Source organism: Cheilinus undulatus, linkage group 22, assembly GCF_018320785.1.
Source record: "Cheilinus undulatus linkage group 22, ASM1832078v1, whole genome shotgun sequence".
Lineage (NCBI taxonomy): Eukaryota > Metazoa > Chordata > Actinopteri > Labriformes > Labridae > Cheilinus > Cheilinus undulatus.
This window is the reverse complement of record NC_054886.1, coordinates 20,844,264-20,867,145: the sequence shown is the minus strand read 5'-3', so window position 1 is coordinate 20,867,145 and position 22,882 is coordinate 20,844,264. Positions and strand designations below refer to the sequence as shown.

Genomic DNA, 22,882 nt, shown 5'->3' with positions numbered 1-22,882 from the left:
GTGCAACAGATGATGAGAAAAGCACAATACAGGGTCAAGTCCATGACCTGAATCGCCAGATAGACTGTTTCATATAGCCATCACATGGAATACATTTAACATTCATCTGGGAAACTTCCAATAGAGAGCGTTTGGGAAGGGCAGGACTTTTCAAAAAATTCTCAGGTGATTGGATGAACGTTTCTTCAAAACGGGCCAATAAGAACAAGAGAAAACGAGGTGGTAGGCATGGGCAACTCCAGTAGTAACCTGAGCTCGACAATCAGGTGCTGTCATAGTTTATGAACAGTGGAGCTTGTTGATGGATAAAACTCATGTCGAAGCAGGACAGCAAAACATCGTTTTCTCCATAAAACGTTTTTTTTGCTGTTCTTTGTGTTTTTTTGTTAATAAAGAAATGTGGTCCAGATCTGATAAAACCGCAGCTACACGATAGTGCTCGGTTCGGTGTGGACTGGAGCTTTTCCAGTTGTATTTGCCTGATGACAGACAAGGAGTCTAGCAAATCCATCTGTTTTGCAAGGTTATCAAGTCCATTTACCATTCCATCTTTGCAAAAAATATCAAAGTAGCTAGTGGGTGTTTTGCAAACTTACATTAGCATTCATGAGTGAATGGGAGAGTGACATCAGTCACTCTCCCATTAGCTCTATTGTTTTGTCTTTGCCCACTCTCAACAGAAATAACTTCATTTAAAATGTAGATGGCCTAGCGCGGGGGTGTCAAACTCAATCACAGCAGGGGCTGGATTCTGGATTCAGGACTGACTTGAGGGCCTAACAGTGTCACCTTTTTAACCATAAAGTCTCAACCTCATTTCACCGGTAATAAAATATGAAACAAAAAAAACTGATGATAAAACATTAAAATGAAATTTAAAAAAAAATAATGTTTTAAATGGCAAATATATTAGAAAGAAAGACGAAATCATGAGTTTGAAAAGGTCAGAATATGAAATAAAATTTGTAATCCTGAAATTAAGTCAGAATATGATTCAAAATTTTGAATTGTGAGTCTAAAAGGTCAAACTATGGGATTATGAAGTCAAAGTTTGGAGTTGAAAATATGAGATAAAATACTAAATAATTGGTTAAAAAGGTCAAAATATCACTTAGAATTTAGAATTATGAATCTTAAAGCTCAAAATATTGTATGTGAAGTCAAAATTATGAGTTGAAATGCTCAAAGTATGAAATTAAGAGTTAAAATCCTAAGTTTGAGTCCTAATTGTGAGATGCTAAATTGGAAATGTTAAAATAAAACACAAATTAATTTCTTTCCCCTCATTCCTGACTTCTTATTAAAATATTTTTTTTCCTTACTTTTTCAGATTTTGTGACTTAACGAGGATATCTTGAATTACAAGGATAAGTTTACATTTTTATACTTGAGGACTTGTACATCTCATATCGATAGGGCAGTTATTACAGAAATTTGGGATCATCCTGTGGGCCGGTTTTAACTGTTCCACGGGCCGGATTTGGTCCCCGGGCCTTGAGTTTGACACCTGTGGCATAGCGGTTTTGCCACACACCATGTACCAGGGCGGCTGGGGTTCAAGTCCAGTCTGTGGCTCCATTCTGGCATGTCTTTCCCCACTCTCTCATCCTTTTTTCTGAATCTATCCACTGTTCTCATCTCTCAGCAAAGGCATAAAAAGCCCCAAAATAAAAATATTTAAAGAAATATTTTTTTTCGTCGATTAGCGCTACTAGATCTTATGATTAACTACAGTAATCAGCTAGTTAATGCTAGCCAGCATTAGTACAGTGGATTTTTTCCTTTTGCTGCAACACGCAGCTTTATACAGTATGTGAAGAAACAAATAACAGAGAAATTGCCTCCATAAAGAAAAGTTTAATAGACACTTGCAGTTATGCTAGCTGAGAGGAAGCAAAGCCCTGAATTTTTACCTTTCACATCAAATATAATATAATTTCTTCCACTGTAATTGTTAAAATATTGATAATTGCAGCTCAAAGTAAATCATCGAACTACTTCTTGAACCCCTGATAATGTACTGATAAGGATTCTCTTAAATTAATGACCAAATCTAAAAACTGATTAATTTACTCTACACAAGCTGCGACTTATTGGTTCCACAGATCTGCAGTTATTGTGCATGTTTGTGAGTAACCGTTTATCACACTTTCTCATAAAAAGCATTGAATATTGTCCTGTAGTAATGTTGTTACTGTGCTGCAGATATGATGGAGTATTCTTCATTTTGTCAAACCCTGGCAGTATGAAACACAGTTTTTAATTTTAAAAACTCTCTCTGCATTGCCACACTGTGACAGAGCACACAGTGGAGAATTATAAAAAAGACAGGACAGAAGGAAGCGATGCTCCAAAAGGTTGTAAAAGTGGAAAATCCACCATGAACTGCTGAGGTACTTCAGCTGTAAGGGTTTATTATGAATCTTTCTTTTAAAAATATTAGCATGGGGATTTAATTTAAACAAATTGCAGGTGAATTAGTTTAAATTGAGCTGCAGACAGTACACGGCACAGCTGGTTGCTAATAAATGCTTTGATAAATTCATGAGTTTGAGCTTCACAGCGCGTATGCTTTGTTTCTGCTTCAGACAAGCTAAACACTGTTGTGCTTGCAGAGAAACAAAACCACAAAGCACAACAAATCCTCTGCTAGTCCGTATATCTCTGCAGGCTGACTGTGTCTGGGTGCGTTTGTGTGTACATGCGTGTGCGTTTGCACTCGGCGCCAGTTGCTCTGTCACCAGTACCCTCCCTTCAACATCTCGGGACAGGAAGAAACATGTCTTCGCGACCCCTCTGGGAGCCGATGGGAAGTGGGTGGGTGGATGGTGATGTTAGCATGGAGGCTAACATTCATCAGGCTGTTGATTGGTGCTAGTCCTTTACTGTCCCTCTGTAACCCTGCGTCCTCACTGATTCATCTACTTACAGAGCGTGCAGCATGAGAAAAAAGCAGTTGGAGTAATTTTGGGGATTTCATCTCAGTCAAGGGGGAAGGGAGTGGAGAAGGGAGGGGCTTGGAGGAAATAATTACTCCCCTATCAAACCAGGAGGAAGTCATTTAAAGGGTCAGGCTGCCCCAGTGGATATTAGCCCCTCAATGAAACAACAACATCCCCACATCCGGTTCTCAGTGGAGGGTGAAGTGCAGCTGAGACATCCATTCAGAATACAGTGACAATAACAGGCTGCTGCAGCAGATGTACATATATGCACTGTACTCAAGCAGTGTACGAGCTGAATCATGAGGCTTCATCTGTTTTTGCACCACTTACATGGGAGAAGTATTTTGTGGCAGTTACAGTATTGAGAAATTCTAATTGGATAAATTGTTAGTTTGTCCTTTTTGCTGAGGGAACACTCCATACGTCACTGTGGGCAGTTTCTTTGGAAGTACTTTTTTTTAAAGAAACAGCCCCGAGTAAAACCGCTCACTGTGACGTTGAGGATGTTCCAGAAAATCTGGGGCAATTTCTCGGGAAACAGGAGTTTGTGTTGAGGAAATTCAAAAGCAGACATCTTCAGCTTTCAGTAGGAACAAATTCGAGTCATCTCTCTGGCGTTGTTGTGGGGGCTGGCGTCTCAAAGAAAGAGAAATATGAACAGGAAAAAGTACATTCACTGCCTGTCTGCATGACAAGATTTCACAAGAGGCAATAGAGGAACAGTCAGTATCAAACAATGCACGGTGCATGTAAAGACAGAAGACATACAGAGGCATATTACTATGACGAATGATAAATGCATTGTACAGCTTTCCAAAAAGCTGACATAACTATATTCTTCAAACATTTGTCAGCAGCCATGGGGCTAAAAAAGAAACCCTAATGCTGAAGTGCAAAACACTGCAGTTCCTCCAGTGGCCACTTGAGGCTTAGCTCGGTAGTGTCCAACTGTAGTCTCTAAATCCTTTTGATATCCTGCTTTTCTGTCACTCATTTCTTGTAAAACACTTTTTTTATAAACAGTTTTACAAAATGATGCTTTTTGGCCATCAGACAAGACAGTATATTTGGGGGACACCAAACACTGCATCACCACAAACACACCATCCCCACTGTGGCAGCATCAGGCTGTGGGGATGCTTCTTGGTAGCCGGCCCTGCAAGGCTTGTTAAGGTAGAGAGTAAAATGAATATGGCAAAATGTAGGAAAATCCTGGAGGACAATCTTATTCAGTCTGCAAAAGAACTACACCTTCGGGGAAGCAAGACAATGACCAGATGTGTACACAGAGGTACACAGATATGGTTTAAAAACAACAAGGTGAATGTTCTGGTGTGGTCAAGTCAAAGCCCAAACCTCAGTCCAATAGAGGATTTGTGGCAAGACTTGAAAAGGGCTGTGTCCAGATGTGCAAGCCTGATTGAGACCTATCTACACAGACTCAGTGCTGTGATTCCTGCCAAATGTGCATCTACTAAACACTGACTTGAAGGGAATATTTATGCAGTCACCTATTTTACCTTACATATTTTGTTTAATTGACATTACTTTGTATAAATCTGTTTTCACTTTGACATCAAAAAGGTTTTTCTGAAATGTTTATGTTAAAAAAAAAGTCGAATTATATTGAACATGGTTGATTAAAATCAGTAAAAGGGTAAAACATCCACACACTTTTTATAGGCACTGTATACTTGCTGTTTAACCCTCGGTTTGAATCAGGCTGCATCATGAGCATCCTTGAAAATAAACTTGCATCTATATGATATGTGTTACAGGAGGATGTATTTAGAGGGCACAAGCCCGAGTGTGTGAGATGTAAACTAAAACATGGTGATACTGGATGAGGGTACTGCAGTGTTAATTCTGGGCTGAGAACTAATCAGTGATTAATTGTATCATTGTCTGCTCAAACTGATGACCGGTAGTCTACTGCACTCGGTTTGTCCAACATTTCCCTCCATGCACGGACCTAACAGTCCTTAGAGTTACTCTGTTAGTGGTGGCTTTCAGCTGTGTTTGTAGACGTTGTCAAGGGAGTATCTTAGCAAATGTCTAGCACAGTTAATCTTTATGTCAAAATGTCAAAATCTACCCTCCTCATAAGTTATGTATTTGATGAAATACTTAGATAAGACAAGTGCAACTTCAGCTCAATCATGGGAAAAAAACGCCAGTTTACAAGGTCACTCATTTAATTGATACAGCAATCTTATTTCCATTGGTTTTGCAGGATTAAACATTAACTTTTAAAGCAGTTTTTGCGGCAGGATAGTTCGACAGGCATGGCTTTCTCTTTAAGATCTTAAAGATGTGGATAATTTTAGACTTAGTATATTGGTTTGTCTTTAAATCAGTCATTGTTGTTCCTTCTGTTGTGTTGATTCTATTCCGTCTTTGCTTTCACCATAATCCCTTTTCACATGCATTGTCGACAGCAAGTACATCTCCTGTAGCGTGTATTCCTTCTCAGAAGATGCCAATACATTTGTCATTTTTTCCCCACATTTACTTTAAAACAGTGTCATCAAAACAGGAAATAAAGTTGCACAGTTGCATGACAGTAAAAAAGGGAATCCCCCCAACAATATCACTTAACCTATTTGAGAAAAGTTCCTACTCTGGTCATGCAACAAAGTTTCAGTTGATTAGAAACATGACAAAAGAAGAAAGACGTTCCTGCCGTAAAAGTCTGCCGTGTTACAGAATATTTAGTTAAAAACATCTCATACGTTAACTTTATAAAATCTAATAATACTACTTATTCTTTAAGACATCTGTCTTGTTTTCCCCAGAGAAAGAGGCTGTTTTCTACTACAGCAAACTGTCAGAGTAGAGTTAGCCTTACTGCTTTGTTTGTCCCTGACATTTTGCAGCTGTAGCAGACCTCGTCTCTTTCGTGTCTGCTTGTTTGCCCAGTGGATACGGTTTGAAACAGTTACTTAATGTCTTGATGTAGGCCGAGAGGAGGGTGTTACTTATTTGTGCAGTGTGATCTGCTAAGCACAGAGCTTGTGAAACACTTTGAAACAATTTTAGCTGCAATATGGCAAGAATAAACATGAACCGAGGTCACTGGGGGAAACTGTCTGAGTTGCTCTGGTGTTGTACAATCCGTCTGCTGGTGACAGGATCATGTGTGCTCCACAAAGTGACATTTTGAAAACTTTATTTATAGCAGTGCCACTTCGTTCATGCTGTAACAGGTAGCTAGTCGGTTTGGACTCTGTAAAAACACACCTTACTGTAAGTTTTTGTTATTGTGGTCTCCTTGGCTCAGGCTTGTGCTTCATGTGAGTGTTTGTGAAGGTGAATTATATTTGACATTCATGCTTGGGCACAGAGCTCCATCCAAAGACAACCTAATAGTGGACATTAATGCCTACTGAACTGGATGGAAAGGTAATCCGGATTTTCCATCTGACAAGACGTGACGGGGGACTGTAGTGTGTGAGTGAGTCTGGCTTCCTGCCCTGAGGAGCTTTCTTGGCCAATAGCCCGACAAAACCAATAGTTCCTGTGCAACGTTGGACTAACTCCCACAGGAGAGCTGAGGGCCAGCTGGGGCCCCTTCTAATAAGGAAGTGGGACTTTATTCCTTTACCCCCTACTGACACATAACACACACAGAGAAACTCAAACACATCCAGTACGGCTGCTCGTCCCTGCTCAGGGTCTCAGGAGCTGGATACATGTCAGCAGCTGTGTTCATCACCACCCAGCTCCAGCAGCTAACACTGGTATGTGAGAAACACAGCCGGGGCCTAAAGGCTTTTCTGCAGATTAAAGGGGCTTCAGACAGGCTGCTTTTTCAGGGCCAGGCTGCGCAGGTAGACATCTTAAAGGAATATACGGGTTTACTTTAGCATTTCAGCTCTGGATTTAAAAATGGAGCATATTAAACATTGTCCTACATATTTCCATGTATTGTTCCTGCTATTTCAGAGAACAGTTGGTTGAAATTGTCTTCCTTGTTGCATGAAAAGAAGACACATGACACCTAAGTGGTGTAATCTATCATGATAAACGAGTCCTCACGTATTTTAGTCAGCCATGGATTCATTGCATGGCAGTTTAAGTGCAGTTTGATTTGATTTGGAGCAGCCACTGCACTGCAGTGCCTTTCATGTGTAATGAAATTTTAACCATGCCACAGCTCATACTGAATTCCTGAGATTCATACTAATATTTGAGTCTAAAAAATGGCATAATTAAAACTCCTGAGAGGAACTTGAGCTTTGTGTCGACTTTGATGCCCCGTGTAGACAAAGCTGTACCTGTTATCTCTTTGCATATCTCGTTTTGTGCTTGTGTAAGCAGTTTCTCGATTAAATATCTCATCCTGCTTTTCTTCAGCCATCAAATGTATTACTCTTTGTGAATATTCAAATATAGCTGTTTCTTCTGCATTGTTTAAATTGTCTCGCCTTTTACTAGCCCCTATAGCACAGGCCTTTATAGTTATGATGTAGAAATAATCTATTTTTTCCTATTGGGTCATAAAGAGTCATCAGTATTTATTTCACTCTAATCATAACCAGCTAAAAACTCATCTCAGGGGCTCCTGTGTTTTAATAAAAGAAAACAACTGTCGGAAAATATGCATTAACACTAATTCCCATGATGCTAAACATGAAAGAAATGCTGTATATGAGGATTTGATAACTTTGAACCATATGAACCAATGTGCCTACAGCTGCAAGTTTCATGAGTTTTCTCCCACTTTGCCCTGAGCCTTATTCACATATGCACAAAGTGCCTAAAAGCTCTATATTCAGATGTGAGTGAAAAAGACTGACTGGAATTTTTTTTTCGGATGGTCCCTTAGTTATATTTATGCATAAAATATTCAGGAAATTCACTGTTAGTGGTTGACAAGGGCTGATAGCATCATATCCCACAACCTGCATGTGATTGTGGACTGTAAAGTGAACGACTGCTCGGATTTCTTTATATACAGTTAAGCCGATTCATTACGTTTCAGTTTCCCAGTATGTGATTCTCGATAATAATCTCAGTGCTGTGAACATGTTGAGCTACAGGTAGCATAGATTTATTGGCAAAGAATCGTTACAATGACAACTAAAGTTTATTTACCATAAAGTGTGCAACTTTGGCTCTCTCTGGTTCTGTTTCCTCCATTTTTTCTAATGTCCTACCCACAACACCATCTGATTGGCTAGATTTTGTATGAGTATCAGCCACATTCATATTTAGTACTTATAAAAGAATTAATCTAGTTTTATTGAATGACAGGTTTAAATCCTATCACATGCAGTAAATCTAAAAGTGAATTAACTGAAATTTACTAATGCATCATTTTTGCTTTAAATGCCAATCAATTCCAAATGTCATCAGTCTAATGAATAACTAATAATTGCTATTAATATTTATCCCCCAAAAAATTGATATTAGCTGACCCCAAGTACTCCGATCCAGTTGCAAGTCCTTTATGTGAAACCACCCTTATTTTTCTTCGGACTCCTATGGGAAGTTTTGGTTTGTGTGCTTTTTGCGTCCCCTGTAGATGCAGTGGTATATGTTAATGTCTTTGCTGCTGTTCAGAACATGAATAAGAGTTGTTTTCCAACAGCAAGTCTCATCCTGCTTTCTTTAACTGTCAACTTAAAGTCGTACAAGAATATTAATATCTGGGCACAATTATTGATGCCAAACCTATATGAAATGCTAACAATAAAAGATAAAATGCCATGCATTTTTTAGGAAACTTAAGGATGCTGAGATTATTTTACAAACTGGCTCCTTTTGTATTTAGTGACCTGACACACCAGAGAGACTGTTTCATATATCCATTGCATAGATTTATTTCACAATAATCTGGGACCTTCCATACAAAGCGTTTGGGAAGGGCGGGACTTGTCAAAAAATTCTCAGAAGGGACTGGACAAACATTCTGTCTTTTACAGTCATTACTGGCCAATCAGAGCAACAAGAGAAAATTAGGTAGTAGGCGTGTGCAGATCAAGTTGTAACCTGAGCACGACAGTAAGGGGCTGTCATGGTTTATGAACAGTGGAGCTTGTTGTTGGATAAAACTCATGCTGAAGTAGGTCAGGAGAATAGCTTTCGGTGCTGTTCTGTGCTCTTTATTAAATAACGAAATGTGGTCCACTTCTGATGAAACTGCCGCTATACCATTAGCTACACCTGAGCTAAATGCTACACTGGCTACAGCCATTACTATTGGCTCCCAGTACAACTAAAACCCCACTGGTAGCTACCGCTTTGTTCTCATTTCATTTCATTTATTTAATTCATACACCAAGTAAACAACAGACATTGAACAAAACAACTAAGGAATGATAGGAGCATGAAAAGGACATCCCAGGTAAGCTTCCAAAAGCTTTTAAGAGGGTGTCTCTTTGAACGATGCTGATTGGTCAGGTTTGTTCAATCCATCTGCATTGCAAGGTTAGTGTTTAGTGTTGCTGGCACAAGATAAGATTGTTAAATCAGGCACCAAGATAAATGGGTCACAAATGTGCAGCATCTCTTGCCTGACAGACAGATATTCCCTGAATATAGGTGACGAGATCATCATAGACCCAAAGCACCCATTCAGGTCTGACTATGAGCTCAGGGTGCTGGTACAGAATCCCCAGAATGAGGACAAAAAGAGGCATCACATCCTTTGCTTAGCAAGCTCTGACAGTTCGGTATTTATGCAGCACTCTGAACATGAACTCACTCACATGTAATCATGTTATGCTTTGATTATGCATTTTAGTGATGTGTTTTATAGATTTAGTTTCATGTGCTGTATGGATGTTTAAGTCTGGTTATTCGTCATGTTATTTTAAGCTTTCTGTGAAAGAAAAATTCCCCCCTGTGGGCAATAAAGGTTTTAGTCTTCCAGTCAGTTTTTGCAGTGTGAGATAGAAATAATGAGTGCCTGCCCTTTGCTAGTTGCCTCGTCTGCTACCATGTGGTAGCAATTTCAAGCAATGAAAATGACATATTAATAACTCAAATGTTGTTGCTGATGAATTTGCTTGTTTTTTTAGGCCATGAAGAGTCATCAGTGTTAATTTCAGTCTGTCTCCTCACAGGATCTATTACTGATCACATTCATAAGTATGTAGTTAATCAAGATCATTGGCAAATAAGTAAATAATCTACTTGAAATCTGATAATTGGCTCTATTTGATAAGAATTAGCTCATGTTTGAGGGTTGATGTTATTTTAGACAACACAGGGCTCTGTGTATTTATTTACAGATCTTATAAAGAGAAACCAGCGCAGCCTAAAAAGGGGGAACAGTTTACATCAAGTCTTCAAGGTTTTGAAAATGAAACATCTTAAACTTGCATCAAATTTTGGGTTTCACTTTAAACAAGCCTTTCTTTGTTTTTTGCACAAGATTGATGATCACTGATAACACTCACAGGAACATTTTTCCTGCATGGAAATAAAGCCAGCAAACAGAGCACACATTCATGAGAAAGACAGTCCCTCCTACATTCTCAAACACTACTTGTTTACCTATCTCACATCATGCGCCTGGCCCGGGTTATTGGCTGTAACACATTAAGCCTGCAGATCACTAAACCTTTGCCTAATCCGCACAGACATGTTCAATGATCAACCCAATCTTTAACCTTGGCGTCTCAGCCAGAACAAATAAGGAGGTCTGGAAGTATGCGTCGCATCAGCTTAGCCGAGCGGCTGAGTATTGCATCGATTCCCTCACCCATGATTGAACGCGCAACAGGGCATTAGCTAGGCCAGCCGTGTCCCTTAAAAAAAAAAAAAGTGTTCCCAACCTGTCTCTCTTCTTCTTTCTGCCTCAAACAGTCTCTCTTCCTCTCTCTTAAGGTCATGTTTGGTTTTCTAATTGTTTATTGTTCCAAAGAGCCTCCTACCCCTCCGAACCCAGAGTCACCACAGTCTCCAAGAGATGTCTATTTTTGGTGATACATCTGGGTTTGGGTGAAGGGGTCCGAGGAGTGACCTTTCTCTTCGGTCTGCTGCCGGAGGATGGGGGGTAGTTGAAGTGGTAAGGGATCATGGGAGATATGGTTGTTAGGCAAGTATTTAAGACTATTGTTGGCTGACATTCTGTGTGCCACAGCTGGGGTTTGAGCTTGGAAAATATGGAAGAAAGATGGCAAAATTAATCCTCTCAAAGGGATAGTCAGCTGATTTGACACATCTGGAGGAGAAAACTGACAAGAGGAAACTGGCAACATCCTGAAAATTCATCTTTTTAAAGAAGAAGCTTTGTTGAGAATGAGAAGATAATTTTAGAGACCAAATTCAATCATTTTGCAGTGTTCAAAACCATTAAAAGTTTCAAAACAGTTTATATTTACACATTAAAGTCAATGAAAAAGTACTTTATAGAAATGGCCCTGTCATATGTATGGCGCTAAACGTTTTTACCGGTGTCCATCCTGTTTTCCATGTGAAACGCTGATCATTTTTATGCCCTGTTTTAATGAACTCCCGCTCCCCATGTGCCCATTATTGTGTCCGCCTACGAACAGGAAGTTGTCAAGCTCAAACCTGTCTCGTTCTTATCTTGAGGATGTAGAAAATGACCTAAAACCTTGCCTGAAGTCTTTGACGCAGTGTGGTGTTTCAAGGACACATTAGAAAGAGTTCATGACACTTTACAGAGCTAGTCCCACTCACACAGATTCACAACCGCTCCCATCATCCACAGTATATCAGTGCATTTTCTGACTGTTTTTGACAGGATAGAGAGAGTGCAGACTTTTGTTTCTGTTTTTAAAAGCTCTCCTTCCCATGTGCTTGCTCCAGCTTTGTGCATTTAGAACCTCACACAGTCTCACGTTTTCATGCAACAGAGTTAGATTTGTTATCAGAATCCAGTTAGTGTTGCTCTCAGTGTCCAAGTGGTAAACATTAATACAAAAAAAAGAAAAAAGTATAAGAAATTAGGTGTATGTACAAGCTTTGGTAGGTATTATTTCTAAAATACACGTCTATGTGCATTGATAGCATGGTTGCAAGATGTGTATAGGGTGCTAGGATGCTGACTAGACATGATCAGAGTACAAAACATGCAAGGTAGATAATTTAAGATAGTTGATAAGTGAAAATGTGCATGTGAGGTGAGGCATTTTACCACAGAGAGCCTTCTTAAAGCATTTGAGTTGCAGTGAATGGATTCATTAGTGAAAATATGTCTATGAGGTGAGGCATTTAGCCGCAGTGATTTAAGCTACATAATACATCTTTTGTATATTTCACTCTTCTAAGTGCACACAGATATTTTCACAAACACATAACAGGATGCAGGATTCCAGCTGAGAAAATATGTAAATGACTGTTAACAGCTTACCTGTATTTCATGTAAAGCTCACAGGAGGTTAATCAACATAAATCATGTCTAAGCCTCTTAGTATGCCACAAGATTTTGATCATTAATGAAGTTATGCTTTAGGTCCTCGCGTGTCGTCGTCATTGTGCCTTTTTTGATCCATGTTACTCCCAAAACACACCCATATATGATCAAGCCGCTTTATCCAACCTCTTTGCACTCTGCACCCAGAGTGGGTGGATTATGCATCTTTGAGATAACAAAATTTAGATCGACGTGGCTGTGCACCTTGCGCTTTACCTAGCACCATGCCCTAAATGTAAACAGACTGTAAGTACTGTCCACAAATAAAAGCCTTGAAAGACAGGGATCAAAATTGTAGTTTTAATGTTTCATGGATAGACCAAATCTGTTGGAGTAGCAAGGTTAATTTTAACTATTATGAAGAATTGCTTATAAAAACATACAATAAAAACTAGAAAAGCACAGCACAGACCTCTGCCATTAGCCCTATCTCCCAATAGTAAAAAAATCTGTGAAAAAATTCCTGGATCCAGATGGTGATCCGGATCACTCCCAAAATCTAATCAGTTCTTCCTTATGCCATTTCTGACATTTCCTGAAAATTTCATCAAAATCCATCCATAACTTTTTGAGTTATGTTGCTAACAAACTAACAAACCCTGTCGATCACATAACCTCCTTGGCGGAGGTAATAAACATAAATATTAGTGATGATAGGTGTTGCAGAGAGACCAGAAAGAAAGATGAATAAAAATACAGACTGAGTTGCATTAGAGGAAGTGAAGGCGCCATCTAGGTACTGTTTATTGGGGCTAATGGTTTGGGAAAATAATCTAATCGTGATTTTTTTACTCAATATTGCGATTGCGATTTGATATGCAGCTATTTCTTCAGTTTGTGTTTTCCAGCAAACACAAGCTATTAATAATTCTATATTATAACAAACAACATTAGAATATACGATGACTGAAAAATTTGAAAAATATCTTAGAGTGATGATTTTGACTCAAATTGGATTTGAATTGTTGTATTCAAGGGAGTAATAATTTTTGTCATTCTTGTGTTTGATAAGAAAAATGTACTAAAATGAAAAAAGTAAGACTTTTTGTAGAAAAATTGCATGATATGTAATGCATAACATTTTAAAGTTTTAAACTGGTATTTTGACACAAATTTTCAGGTTTTCAGGTTATAGAAATATTGCCCCTTTTTGAAAATTGCAGCAGACCATATTGCACTTTAATCTAACTTTCAATTAACTGCCCAGCCCTACTGTGTATTGGGGACTTAATTTCTAGACATTTTTGCCTCTATTTCTTTGGTTTTTTGCATTTTTGTATTTTTATGAGACCACTTACCTAAACTTAACACTTGTGACTTTTTTCTTCCTTGAAAGCACAGGAAACAAACAAATACACTTTTGGAAACGGTACCACCTTGAGGTTGGGCTTCATTTGACATACAGAAGGAATTTTGTACCGTTCGTAATTGACGTGTTATCCTTTTAAAGCTTTACTCAGATCAGTCTCTAAATAGATGACTGAGAGTGTTAAAATGCAACTTATTCAATCCTAACTGTAACATTAATAGCGACAATAAGAACAGGCTGGACTCTTCCAGTTTGTCCCTTCATTACGTCTCCTTTGTGTCCTCAGGTTCCTGATGTGTGATGGTGGCCGTGGCCGGCTGTGACGGGCGTTTGCTGATTGCCTCTCATGTCCAATTAGAAACCAGGACGACGGAGCTGACTCTGGCTCTCAGAGCAGCATACCGTTGGTGAGTTTGAGACTTCACGACCATCAATCCACTCAGGCGGGGACAAAAGGTGTAAATCTCACCTCGATGTCAGAGCGGTGTCCTGCTCCCTTGTGGCAAAATGTCTGGTTTTAAGCATAGATTCGTAGAAAAGGTTGTGGAAGCCCACATCTTTTTAGGCTGTATTTCACTGCCAAAGACAACTGCAGGACTGGCTGAGCCACATTGAGACATACTGTCAGCTTTCACCTGGGTATGTTTCAGCTCTTTGCTCAACAGAAAGTGTTTTGAAAACAAAGCAGGAACAAGATATTTGTGGGATAAAAGTGTGTGTGTGGTCTTGGCATCACTGAGAGAAGAAAACAAAAACCATGTTTTGTGTGAGTGAGTATCTACCTTTTTATGAGTCTTGTGGTTGTGTGACTGCTTGGGTCATGCAAAAGTTCCTCACGCTCTCCCTTGTTTATTATTAGTTTACAGAAATGATGTGCTGTGACCATGGCAGCCTCACCCTTTCATTTTTTCTGTCTCTCTCTCTCAGGCAGCAGCAGCCTCATGGGCCTCAGGACAAACCAGACCCCAGCCTCCATCACACATCGAGCACCCCCACCCTTCCCAAAAAAACCCTCCAACTCTTTTTTTATACTGTTACATACTCGAGATCTACCGGCAGCGCTTTGGCCCCGCCCTCTTTGACCCCTTAAAGGTACCACAATGAAGGCGCATTGCCTTGCTAACACATAGCAGGCCTCTCGCTGTGTATGCAAGCATTATGACAATTTATGCAGGAGCTTTGCAAGGCCAGACGTCTGGAGGTGTCGCCAAAGCGCTGTCGGGTAATGTTATTATATAACTATAATTATTACTATTCTGTATATCATTCATATTAATGTTATTATGATTATTAAATACATGTTGAAGCATGACTTTGCAAAAAAAGATGAAAAAAACAATGCTGTACATTTTTAGATATTTTAAAGAAATACAAAAAAGTATTTTTGTAATCAAGACGATGTTTGATGATTGGTTCATGTTGTGTGAGAAACTTTCGTACTTTTTTTTGTGCCATTGTAGAACGGAAAGTCGCCCTGCTATACCAAAGCAGCCCTGTTGGTTTGCTCCTGTCTTTTCTACATACTGTGCGTCTTCGTGTGGTGTCTTTACCTGCATAAGCATATATTTTAGTCCTTTTTGGATGTGCGAATCGTCATTTAATCCTGCTCTTAATTTTGCAGTTTGCAGGTAACGCGATGAGTTAAAAAATAGAGAGAGGCACTGACAGGAATAAGCCATTGCCGCTGAAGGTAGAGTGACCGCAGAGACTGCAGAACACAGCAAACTGAGCCCTGCTATAATAAGGAATCTGCTTCTTCATTGTTCAGCAGGAGGACAGCAGCACAGTATAGAGAAACAAAAGACCAAAGGCATTTTTTTTACACTGGAGAGCTATCTAGGCTAGTGGAATTATTCCATTTTTGACTGCTTTGTACGCTTCAATCTGATTTCTTATGAAGTATGACATTATTTTTTTGCCACACGTCTCTTTTGGTGTCACTCCAAAGAGCCACTCTGCATCTAAAAGGAGAGTCACTTAAAGCAATTTGTCTCTTTTGTCTATTTTTAGGGAGCCAACCTTTGCTTTTTTTGTAAAATTTTAAATTTGCATAACAATGATTGGAGCGTAAAAAAAAAAAATCTTTGTAATCTCACATCCTCTGGGCCTGCAATAACGTCTTTGCTGTTTGACATATTATCGAGTGATCATATTTCGATGACATTTTGATGCCAAAATTCCTCATTCATGTCTCATTCTCACAAAAACAAACGGTGAGTGTTGTACTTTACTGATGAGGCTAAGTCACATTTCACAGTGATGTGACAATCAAACTGAAACACTGCTAGAAAAACAATCCTTCCTGTAATCTTTAGTCTGGGTGTGTACAATCTTATAGTCAGTGTTTGTAATGATTACTAATAATATGCACATTATATCAACTGATTTTCTGCTTTTACAGACATTTTTAAAGCCAAGTGTGGCACCAAATTTATTAGAACAAGTATTTATAAGGTGTGCGTGTGCGTGTGTTTTTATGGGTATTATGTTTTTAAAGTTAATAGAAGATGCCCATTATATAATTCATTGTAAGTATTATTGTAAGTTTAATTGTATATTCATTTGGTAATTTTCTAGAGCTCCTTTATGTGTTTGTATCTGATATATGAAACTGTTTTACCTACATAATTCACTGTGAAATCCAGAGAAAAAACATGCTCTTTGAACGAATGGATCCTTACGTGTGTCGACAGCAGTACGGTACAGAAATTTCTGGAAATTAATATCATGATCCCCTCCTTTGGTCGATGAGAAATGTTCCTTTCCTGTTTCAGTATATCATGTGCGTACCTGTGTGTTCTGTGCATGTTCACGGCATGTGTGTGTTCTTTTCTTTTTTCTTAATGCATACAGTACTGTTGATATTTATGTAATTCAGCCGCTGTGAGGAGAAACTGTATTTCAGTGAATTGCAGAGGTTTGGAACCAAAAACAAACAAAAAAAAAGGTGATCAAAATGAGAAGTTTTTATGAAAATGTTAAATGAAGACATTTCAGGCCATCTGCCATTAAAGATTGACATCATTCCTGCTGTCATGGTTGCTTCTTTCTTGTTGTTTGGCTTCATGGTGCATGCTTTAAAGCAGCGTTTCTAAACCTCAGGACCCATCACTACCTCCTTAATGACACATCACAACCCAAATTTCTTAAAGTTTTCAACCACTATCAGTACTTTTAAAGTAAAATAGGGGCAGTTAGGACTTGAGATGGAACAAAAGGATGAAGACATTCTTTGAACAAAAGCTCATTATAGACAACATCTAAGACTCACTGGAAGGATGCCACAGCCTGCTTGTGAGTTTAGACCCACCAGTTTTGAGCCAAGGCTTTAAATGACAGGGAATCTGTACACTGTAAACCCCCAATGCTTTAAAAAAATCATGCAAACCACTGCCTTTAAAAAACAACATGCACTTACACTTCAGTTATACTGAAAAAAAATATTTTAGTTTCAGATACTTAGCCATTTTAATTTATATAAACTCAGATTTACTTGTACACTCATAATGGGTTAATTTCCTTTCTTGTCTTTTGTAATTTTCACCAGGGATACACCATGTATATATGCTGATATTTATGGATTAATTTTAGCGGAAATCAATACCAGTATTCAAATATGTCAGACCTAAAACTTAAGTCCTTTTTCCATATTTTAATGTATAAGGTTGAACAAAGAAAAAAACCTGAGCACTTACAACACACTTTTAAGTTTAAAGATAGAGAATGAACAAAAAACCATCCATTGTCATAGGTTTGTTGGTCCAGCTTAACAAACTTTTAAGTACAAATGACAAAAATTTACAGTGAATACATGTTGATATTCCTCGCCAAAATATGGGTTTAAAATTTTGTCCAATAATATCGTGCATCCCTTATTTTCATTTTAACTTTAAACATTCATGCCGCTCAAAGTAGACCAATTTTTGTGACTTCAGAGTGGCAATGAATTAAAGCATCACACTGAATCAGGAAGTGCTTTTCCATCGTGTTCAGTACACCATCCCTGCCAATGTTAGTGTTCTTTCACACAGGCAGGACTTTTCTAACCAAGTGGGTAACTTCACCATGGTGGGAAAGTGTATAATGCCCAAGGGCATTCATGGAAAACTGTAAATTAAGAGATGATTGTCAAAAAATTGAGTAGAATGCAAAAATAAAAATGTAAGTGATCCAGTACTGTTACTTTAAACCAAAAGTGCATTCTAACAACTGTGAGGAACAGGGCTGAGGTGGATGTTTTTGTCATTTAAGATATCTCATGTCAACATTTTTTAACAGTCTCTCACTTTTCAGTTTCATAGTGTGTAACAATGGTAGGGATGAGCTCTTTCTTCACGCCTAACACCCATACATAACGCATGGACAGTGAGTACTACAGGCTGGACACCTCTAACTGAGTCAAAAACTTCACCCATGGTGCAGAAGGGCCTTGTGATGCATTCTGAGAAAACTGCAGATCAAGGGGTGATTGTCAAAGAATGTAATTCAAATGACAAGAAAAAAATTTAGCGTGAGTACCTAGGCTTTGCCTTATAATTTCAAAAAACATCAATAGAGTAATTTTGTGTTGTCCTTTCTGTTACAGCACAGGCAAACTCTGCTCAGATAGCTCAGATAATCGGCTAAATCACTCCTACTTTTTCAGCTTGTTTGAGTGTTGCTTTCACCTAGTTACTGCCGCCTACTGTACAGTGATGTGGATCAGCAAATTAGCGGCCCAGCCCTTAGATCTTGCAATAGAGGGTAGCACTGAATATACTTCTCCAAATCCTGATAGCAAATATAGTTTTAACTTTACCAAAATATGACTATTTTTAACAAGCACCACTGTCCCATAAGACTAGCTAAAAGTGACAGCCTTCTAGCTAAAGTTGATCTCGTTGGGCTAAATAAATAGAAAAATACATAGACTTCTATAGAGTCAATACTTTTGTATATTTTCATTCTGGCTGCGGTGCAAGCGAACTCCGGGATTATCCACTTCAGCAGAAATACTCATATGTAACAAGTACCAAAGCTAAGTTCTGGTTTAGATTTTTCTAAATTTTGTGTTTATAAAAAATGTCCACGGTGCTTTCTAAGGTTCCAAAGTGATAAAAGCTTATATCTCACATCTTAACGCCAGTTTGTTTAAATAGCTTTCTAAAAAGTAATTTCAGTAAAATTAAAAAAAAAAGTAAAATAAGTGCTTAAATGTTCACCCCCTTTAAAGTGACTGACCTAAGGTCCCGCCAGTTGGTGCTAGTAGTCTCATAATTAATGAAATGAGGATCACCTGAGTGAAGTGAACATGTCTCAAATGATTGTACTGTAAAGGCACCTGTGTCTGGAAGGTCCAGTCACTGGTTAATCAGTATTCCTGGCTACCATTACACCATGAATACAACGGAACACCCCAAGTAACTCAGACGAAACGTTTTGTTTTGGGGATATCAAACACTGCACATTACAACAAACCCATCATCTGTGAAGCACGGTAATGGCAGCATCATGCTAGGGGGATGCTTCTCGGCAGCCGGTCCTCGAAGGCTTGTAAAGATAGAGGGTAAAATGAATGCTGCGAAACACATCAGTGCCTAGCTAGTCTACAACAACAACATAGGTATCTTTATAGTTTCTGAAAACTCACACATCATACCAGCCCCAAAGTATTCTTCTTTGTGTTTTGCTGGCTTCAGTTTTGAACCATTGGCTTCACTGCTCAACACTGCCCCCATGATTACCATTGGTATTGCAACATTTGGACAAAAGGTTCTTACTGTACAAATATATTTAGATCATGAATCAGCCTGATGTCACTATGAAATGCTTGAAATTCAAATGGAAGCCAAGTTGTACATAAATCTTAACTGATTACTGGAAAAATATGGCTCCTTGTCTGTTTTAAGCTCCAGAATTAAAAGGCTGATGACTAGACTTTGACACTTCCATTACTTTCAATAAATGCCTTTACACAAAGGCCTGTATAAAGCACAATCTCCTCTTCCACTCACACTTGTCATTGGATAACACCTCCCCCACATTCCCAGGAGGCCGTCAAAACATGATGTGGGATCCTATAAAGTGGTTTGTGCACCAGGGGAGCGGGAGACCTCTTTCTGCCCTCTATAAGAATAGCCCTCCTAACCCAGGGGCTGGCCACTCCTGAGACAGAGGCCAAAGCCAATTTAGTTTCCCTCCACATCTCCACTCTCTCCTGTCTGCTGCAGTCACACCGGGTGGCACACACCAGCTTCTCACATGACACACACTCGTCCGTGCCTGGAGGGGTTACACAGAGGGTGTCAGAGCCGAGTAAAGAGGGGGATAAAAGTCCTTGTGTGTGCATTCGTGTGGGCAAGGCGAAGTATTCATCTGGGTGCATACATGCATACTAGCGTCACTCTGTAATAGTGTTACTCCCTTTGACAAGTCCATTAGAGAGGTGTTTCTGTCCTTTTTTAAAAGCTCTCCCTCAGCTGCTGCAAACCTGACATGGCCAATGCTAAAAAATGTCTGTACTTGATCCTGCATCAACCAGTAAACTACAGCTGTAAATTAAATACATTCATGCCTCAATGCTAGTGATGTTTTTGTCCATATGTCCTTTTGTGTGGTATGTCTAGGCCATTCTTGTGAGTGCAATATCTCAAGAGGGGGTTTCCTCAAATTTTAAGAAAATATCCACTCTGACTAAAGGATGATCCATTTAGATTTCGGGGAGGCACTGGTTAAGATCATGGGGCCTCATGCTCCCACATCGCTTGTGAATGTGACATCTCAGGGATCCTTTTAAATTTTTTTCTTGAAATTTTTAAAAAATGACCCAAGGATGAACTTAATAGATCTGTAAAGTCATTAGTCAACATCATGAGCCCTAATGCTCATCCTTTACTTTTAAATGTGATATTTTAATAATCTTTGGAGGAGGATTTTTTAAATTATCTTTAAAAGATTCTCTGAATCAAGGATGAACTGATTACATTTTGGAGGTGATTGCTCAAGATTACAAGAACAACTGGAGGAATTTCCTAAAACTGTAAAAAAAAGTCAACTCTTACTCAAATATAAACTGGTAAGGTTATGGAGGTCACTGGTCAAGATCATTGGGCCTCATGCTCCTTCCTTGCTTGAGAATATAATATCTCAAGAGTTCTTTGAGGAGTTTTTCTGACATTTTGAAAAAAAAAAGTCCAATCTGCTTAAAGGATGATCCAATCAGGTTTAGGGGGTCACTGGTCAAGATCATGGGGCCTCATGCTCCTCCCTTGCTTTTGAAAAGTATTTCAAGAATCCTTTGAGGGCTTTTTTTTTTTCAAATATGAAAAATTTGTCAACCCCTGATAAAGGTCATAGGGCCTCATGCTCATCTCTTGATTGTGAATGTGATAACTGAAGAATATTTGGAGGGATTTTTTTCAAACTCAGCAAAAAAACAAAAACATCCAGATGTCAAGGTCATAAGGACTCATGCTAGGCCTTTTTGGGAACCCAAAATCTCAAGAAGACTTTCAGGATATGGTTTGGGGTCTTTGGTCACTCTTACCCATGGATGATCCACTTAAATTTCAAAAGGCCAGAAGTCAGGGTCATTGGGCTCTGTGTTTTTTCTTTATATGTGAACATGATAGCTAAGTAATGGTTGAAGGAGTTTTCTGAAAACTTAGCAAAAATGTCTTCTCTGACTTAAAAATGAGCTGTTTGGATTGTGAAGGTCAAATGTTGATAGATAAGGTCATTATGCCTCGAGAATTTATTTATTCTTTGCTTATGAACCTGAGATCTCAGCATCAACTGGATGGATTTTCATTAAACCATGCACAAATGTCCCCTCTATATCAAGGATAGTGATCAGATTTTGAAAGCCAAAGTTGAAAGGTCAGAGTTATTAATCCTATGCTCAGCCTTTAGCTTGATACAGATTATCCTCAAACTTCACATGCATATCTACTCTGATTTAAGGATTAAATTTGACGATAATAGACATCAAATTGCCAAAGGCCAAGGTCAGAGGGTCACATGTACAACCTTTTTTAAAGTACAAAATATTTCAAGAACGCCTTGAGAGATGTTCCTCACACTTCCTATACTGCCACAGAAATCACCAAAAACCTTCTTGCCCCCAAAAGCACTGTCAGTGTCCAGTGTTGTATACTTTGAGGAGTCATATAGCTGCTAGGCAGCAGTTCTAGTGTCTTATTTCTTTGAATTCATCCTTAGCTGAACTATCTGGGCCTGTTATTTGTTTGCCATGTCAACAGTTCTGCTCGGTTTACTGCAGTAAAACATTGACCACTTCTTACTGTAAAAGTTAACCCTTGTATATTGTTATACATTCCTCTCACAGGCAATGCCTACAAATCTGCTGACCCTATTCTTTTATGTGATATCTTTTTTCATAACTTTGTATGTGGATAATTTTTAGAGGCCTCTTGATGTTTCCCAACTGTCACAGCGTGTTAGAACGATGCCAGAGGCTTGGTAAGGCATCAACTTTGGTGTTAAGAGTGTGCACAGCTAATTAAATGTTTAACATATTGGCCTTTGTTTTTTGGTTAGCATGAGAACACTTTTCTAATAACAACAAGCACAATGAGAAACTGTGGCTCATAAGGAGACAAAGTTTTGCAGGTGTTTGACCACAAACAAATGAGGGAAAATCGGGTTTATTAGATCCTTTAAAGAGTATGACTCCCTTTGTTCTCCAACACTATCCACTCTCTTCTCCAGGAAGTGCTAAGCCAGGTGAGATTAACTGCTGACTCAACTCTTGTCCAGAGGACAATCATAGTTATCCTCCACAAGGAGGGTAAGCCACAGAAGGTTATTGCTGAGGGCAGGCTGTTCTCAGAGGCTGTATTAAAGCATATTTATGGAAAGTTGACTGGAAAAGAAAGGTGTGGTAAGAAACAGTGCAGAGGCAACAGGGATGATCTCAGCCTTCAGAGGATCTACAAAGAAACAAGATTCAAGAACTTAGGAGAGCTTCACAAGGGGCTGACTAAGGGTAGAGTCAGTGGATCAACAGCACACAGACAGGTCCAGGAAATTAGCTACAAGTGTTGTATTCCTAGAGCCAAGCCAATCCTGCACCATAGACAATGTTGCAAGTATCTCACCCTGGCTAAGGAGAAAAAGAACTGGACCCAAGTATTACCACAGATTTACTGGTTCCATGCCACGTTGCACATATGCCATATTTGTGTAAGAGGTGCTACAACCAATTGCAGAGTGCATAAATGGGCACAATTTTCATTG

General features: G+C 38.9%; 1 protein-coding gene across 4 annotated transcripts in view; it reads left to right on the top strand.

Annotated features, from left to right (window-relative positions):
• The window catches only part of LOC121504271 (RNA-binding protein with multiple splicing-like), a 65,671-nt gene extending 49,002 nt beyond the window's left edge, over positions 1 to 16,669 (top strand). For 2 of the 4 annotated variants that reach the window (XM_041778976.1, XM_041778975.1), the window contains exons 7-8: positions 13,932 to 14,052; positions 14,573 to 16,669. In XM_041778976.1, coding sequence (XP_041634910.1) covers positions 13,932 to 13,968 — 37 coding nt within the window. In that variant the 3' untranslated portion in view covers positions 13,969 to 14,052; positions 14,573 to 16,669. The remainder of the gene's footprint in view (positions 1 to 13,931; positions 14,053 to 14,572) is intronic. The other 2 variants (XM_041778974.1, XM_041778973.1) reach the window with 1 other exon arrangement.
• Positions 16,670 to 22,882: the final 6,213 nt, after the last annotated feature.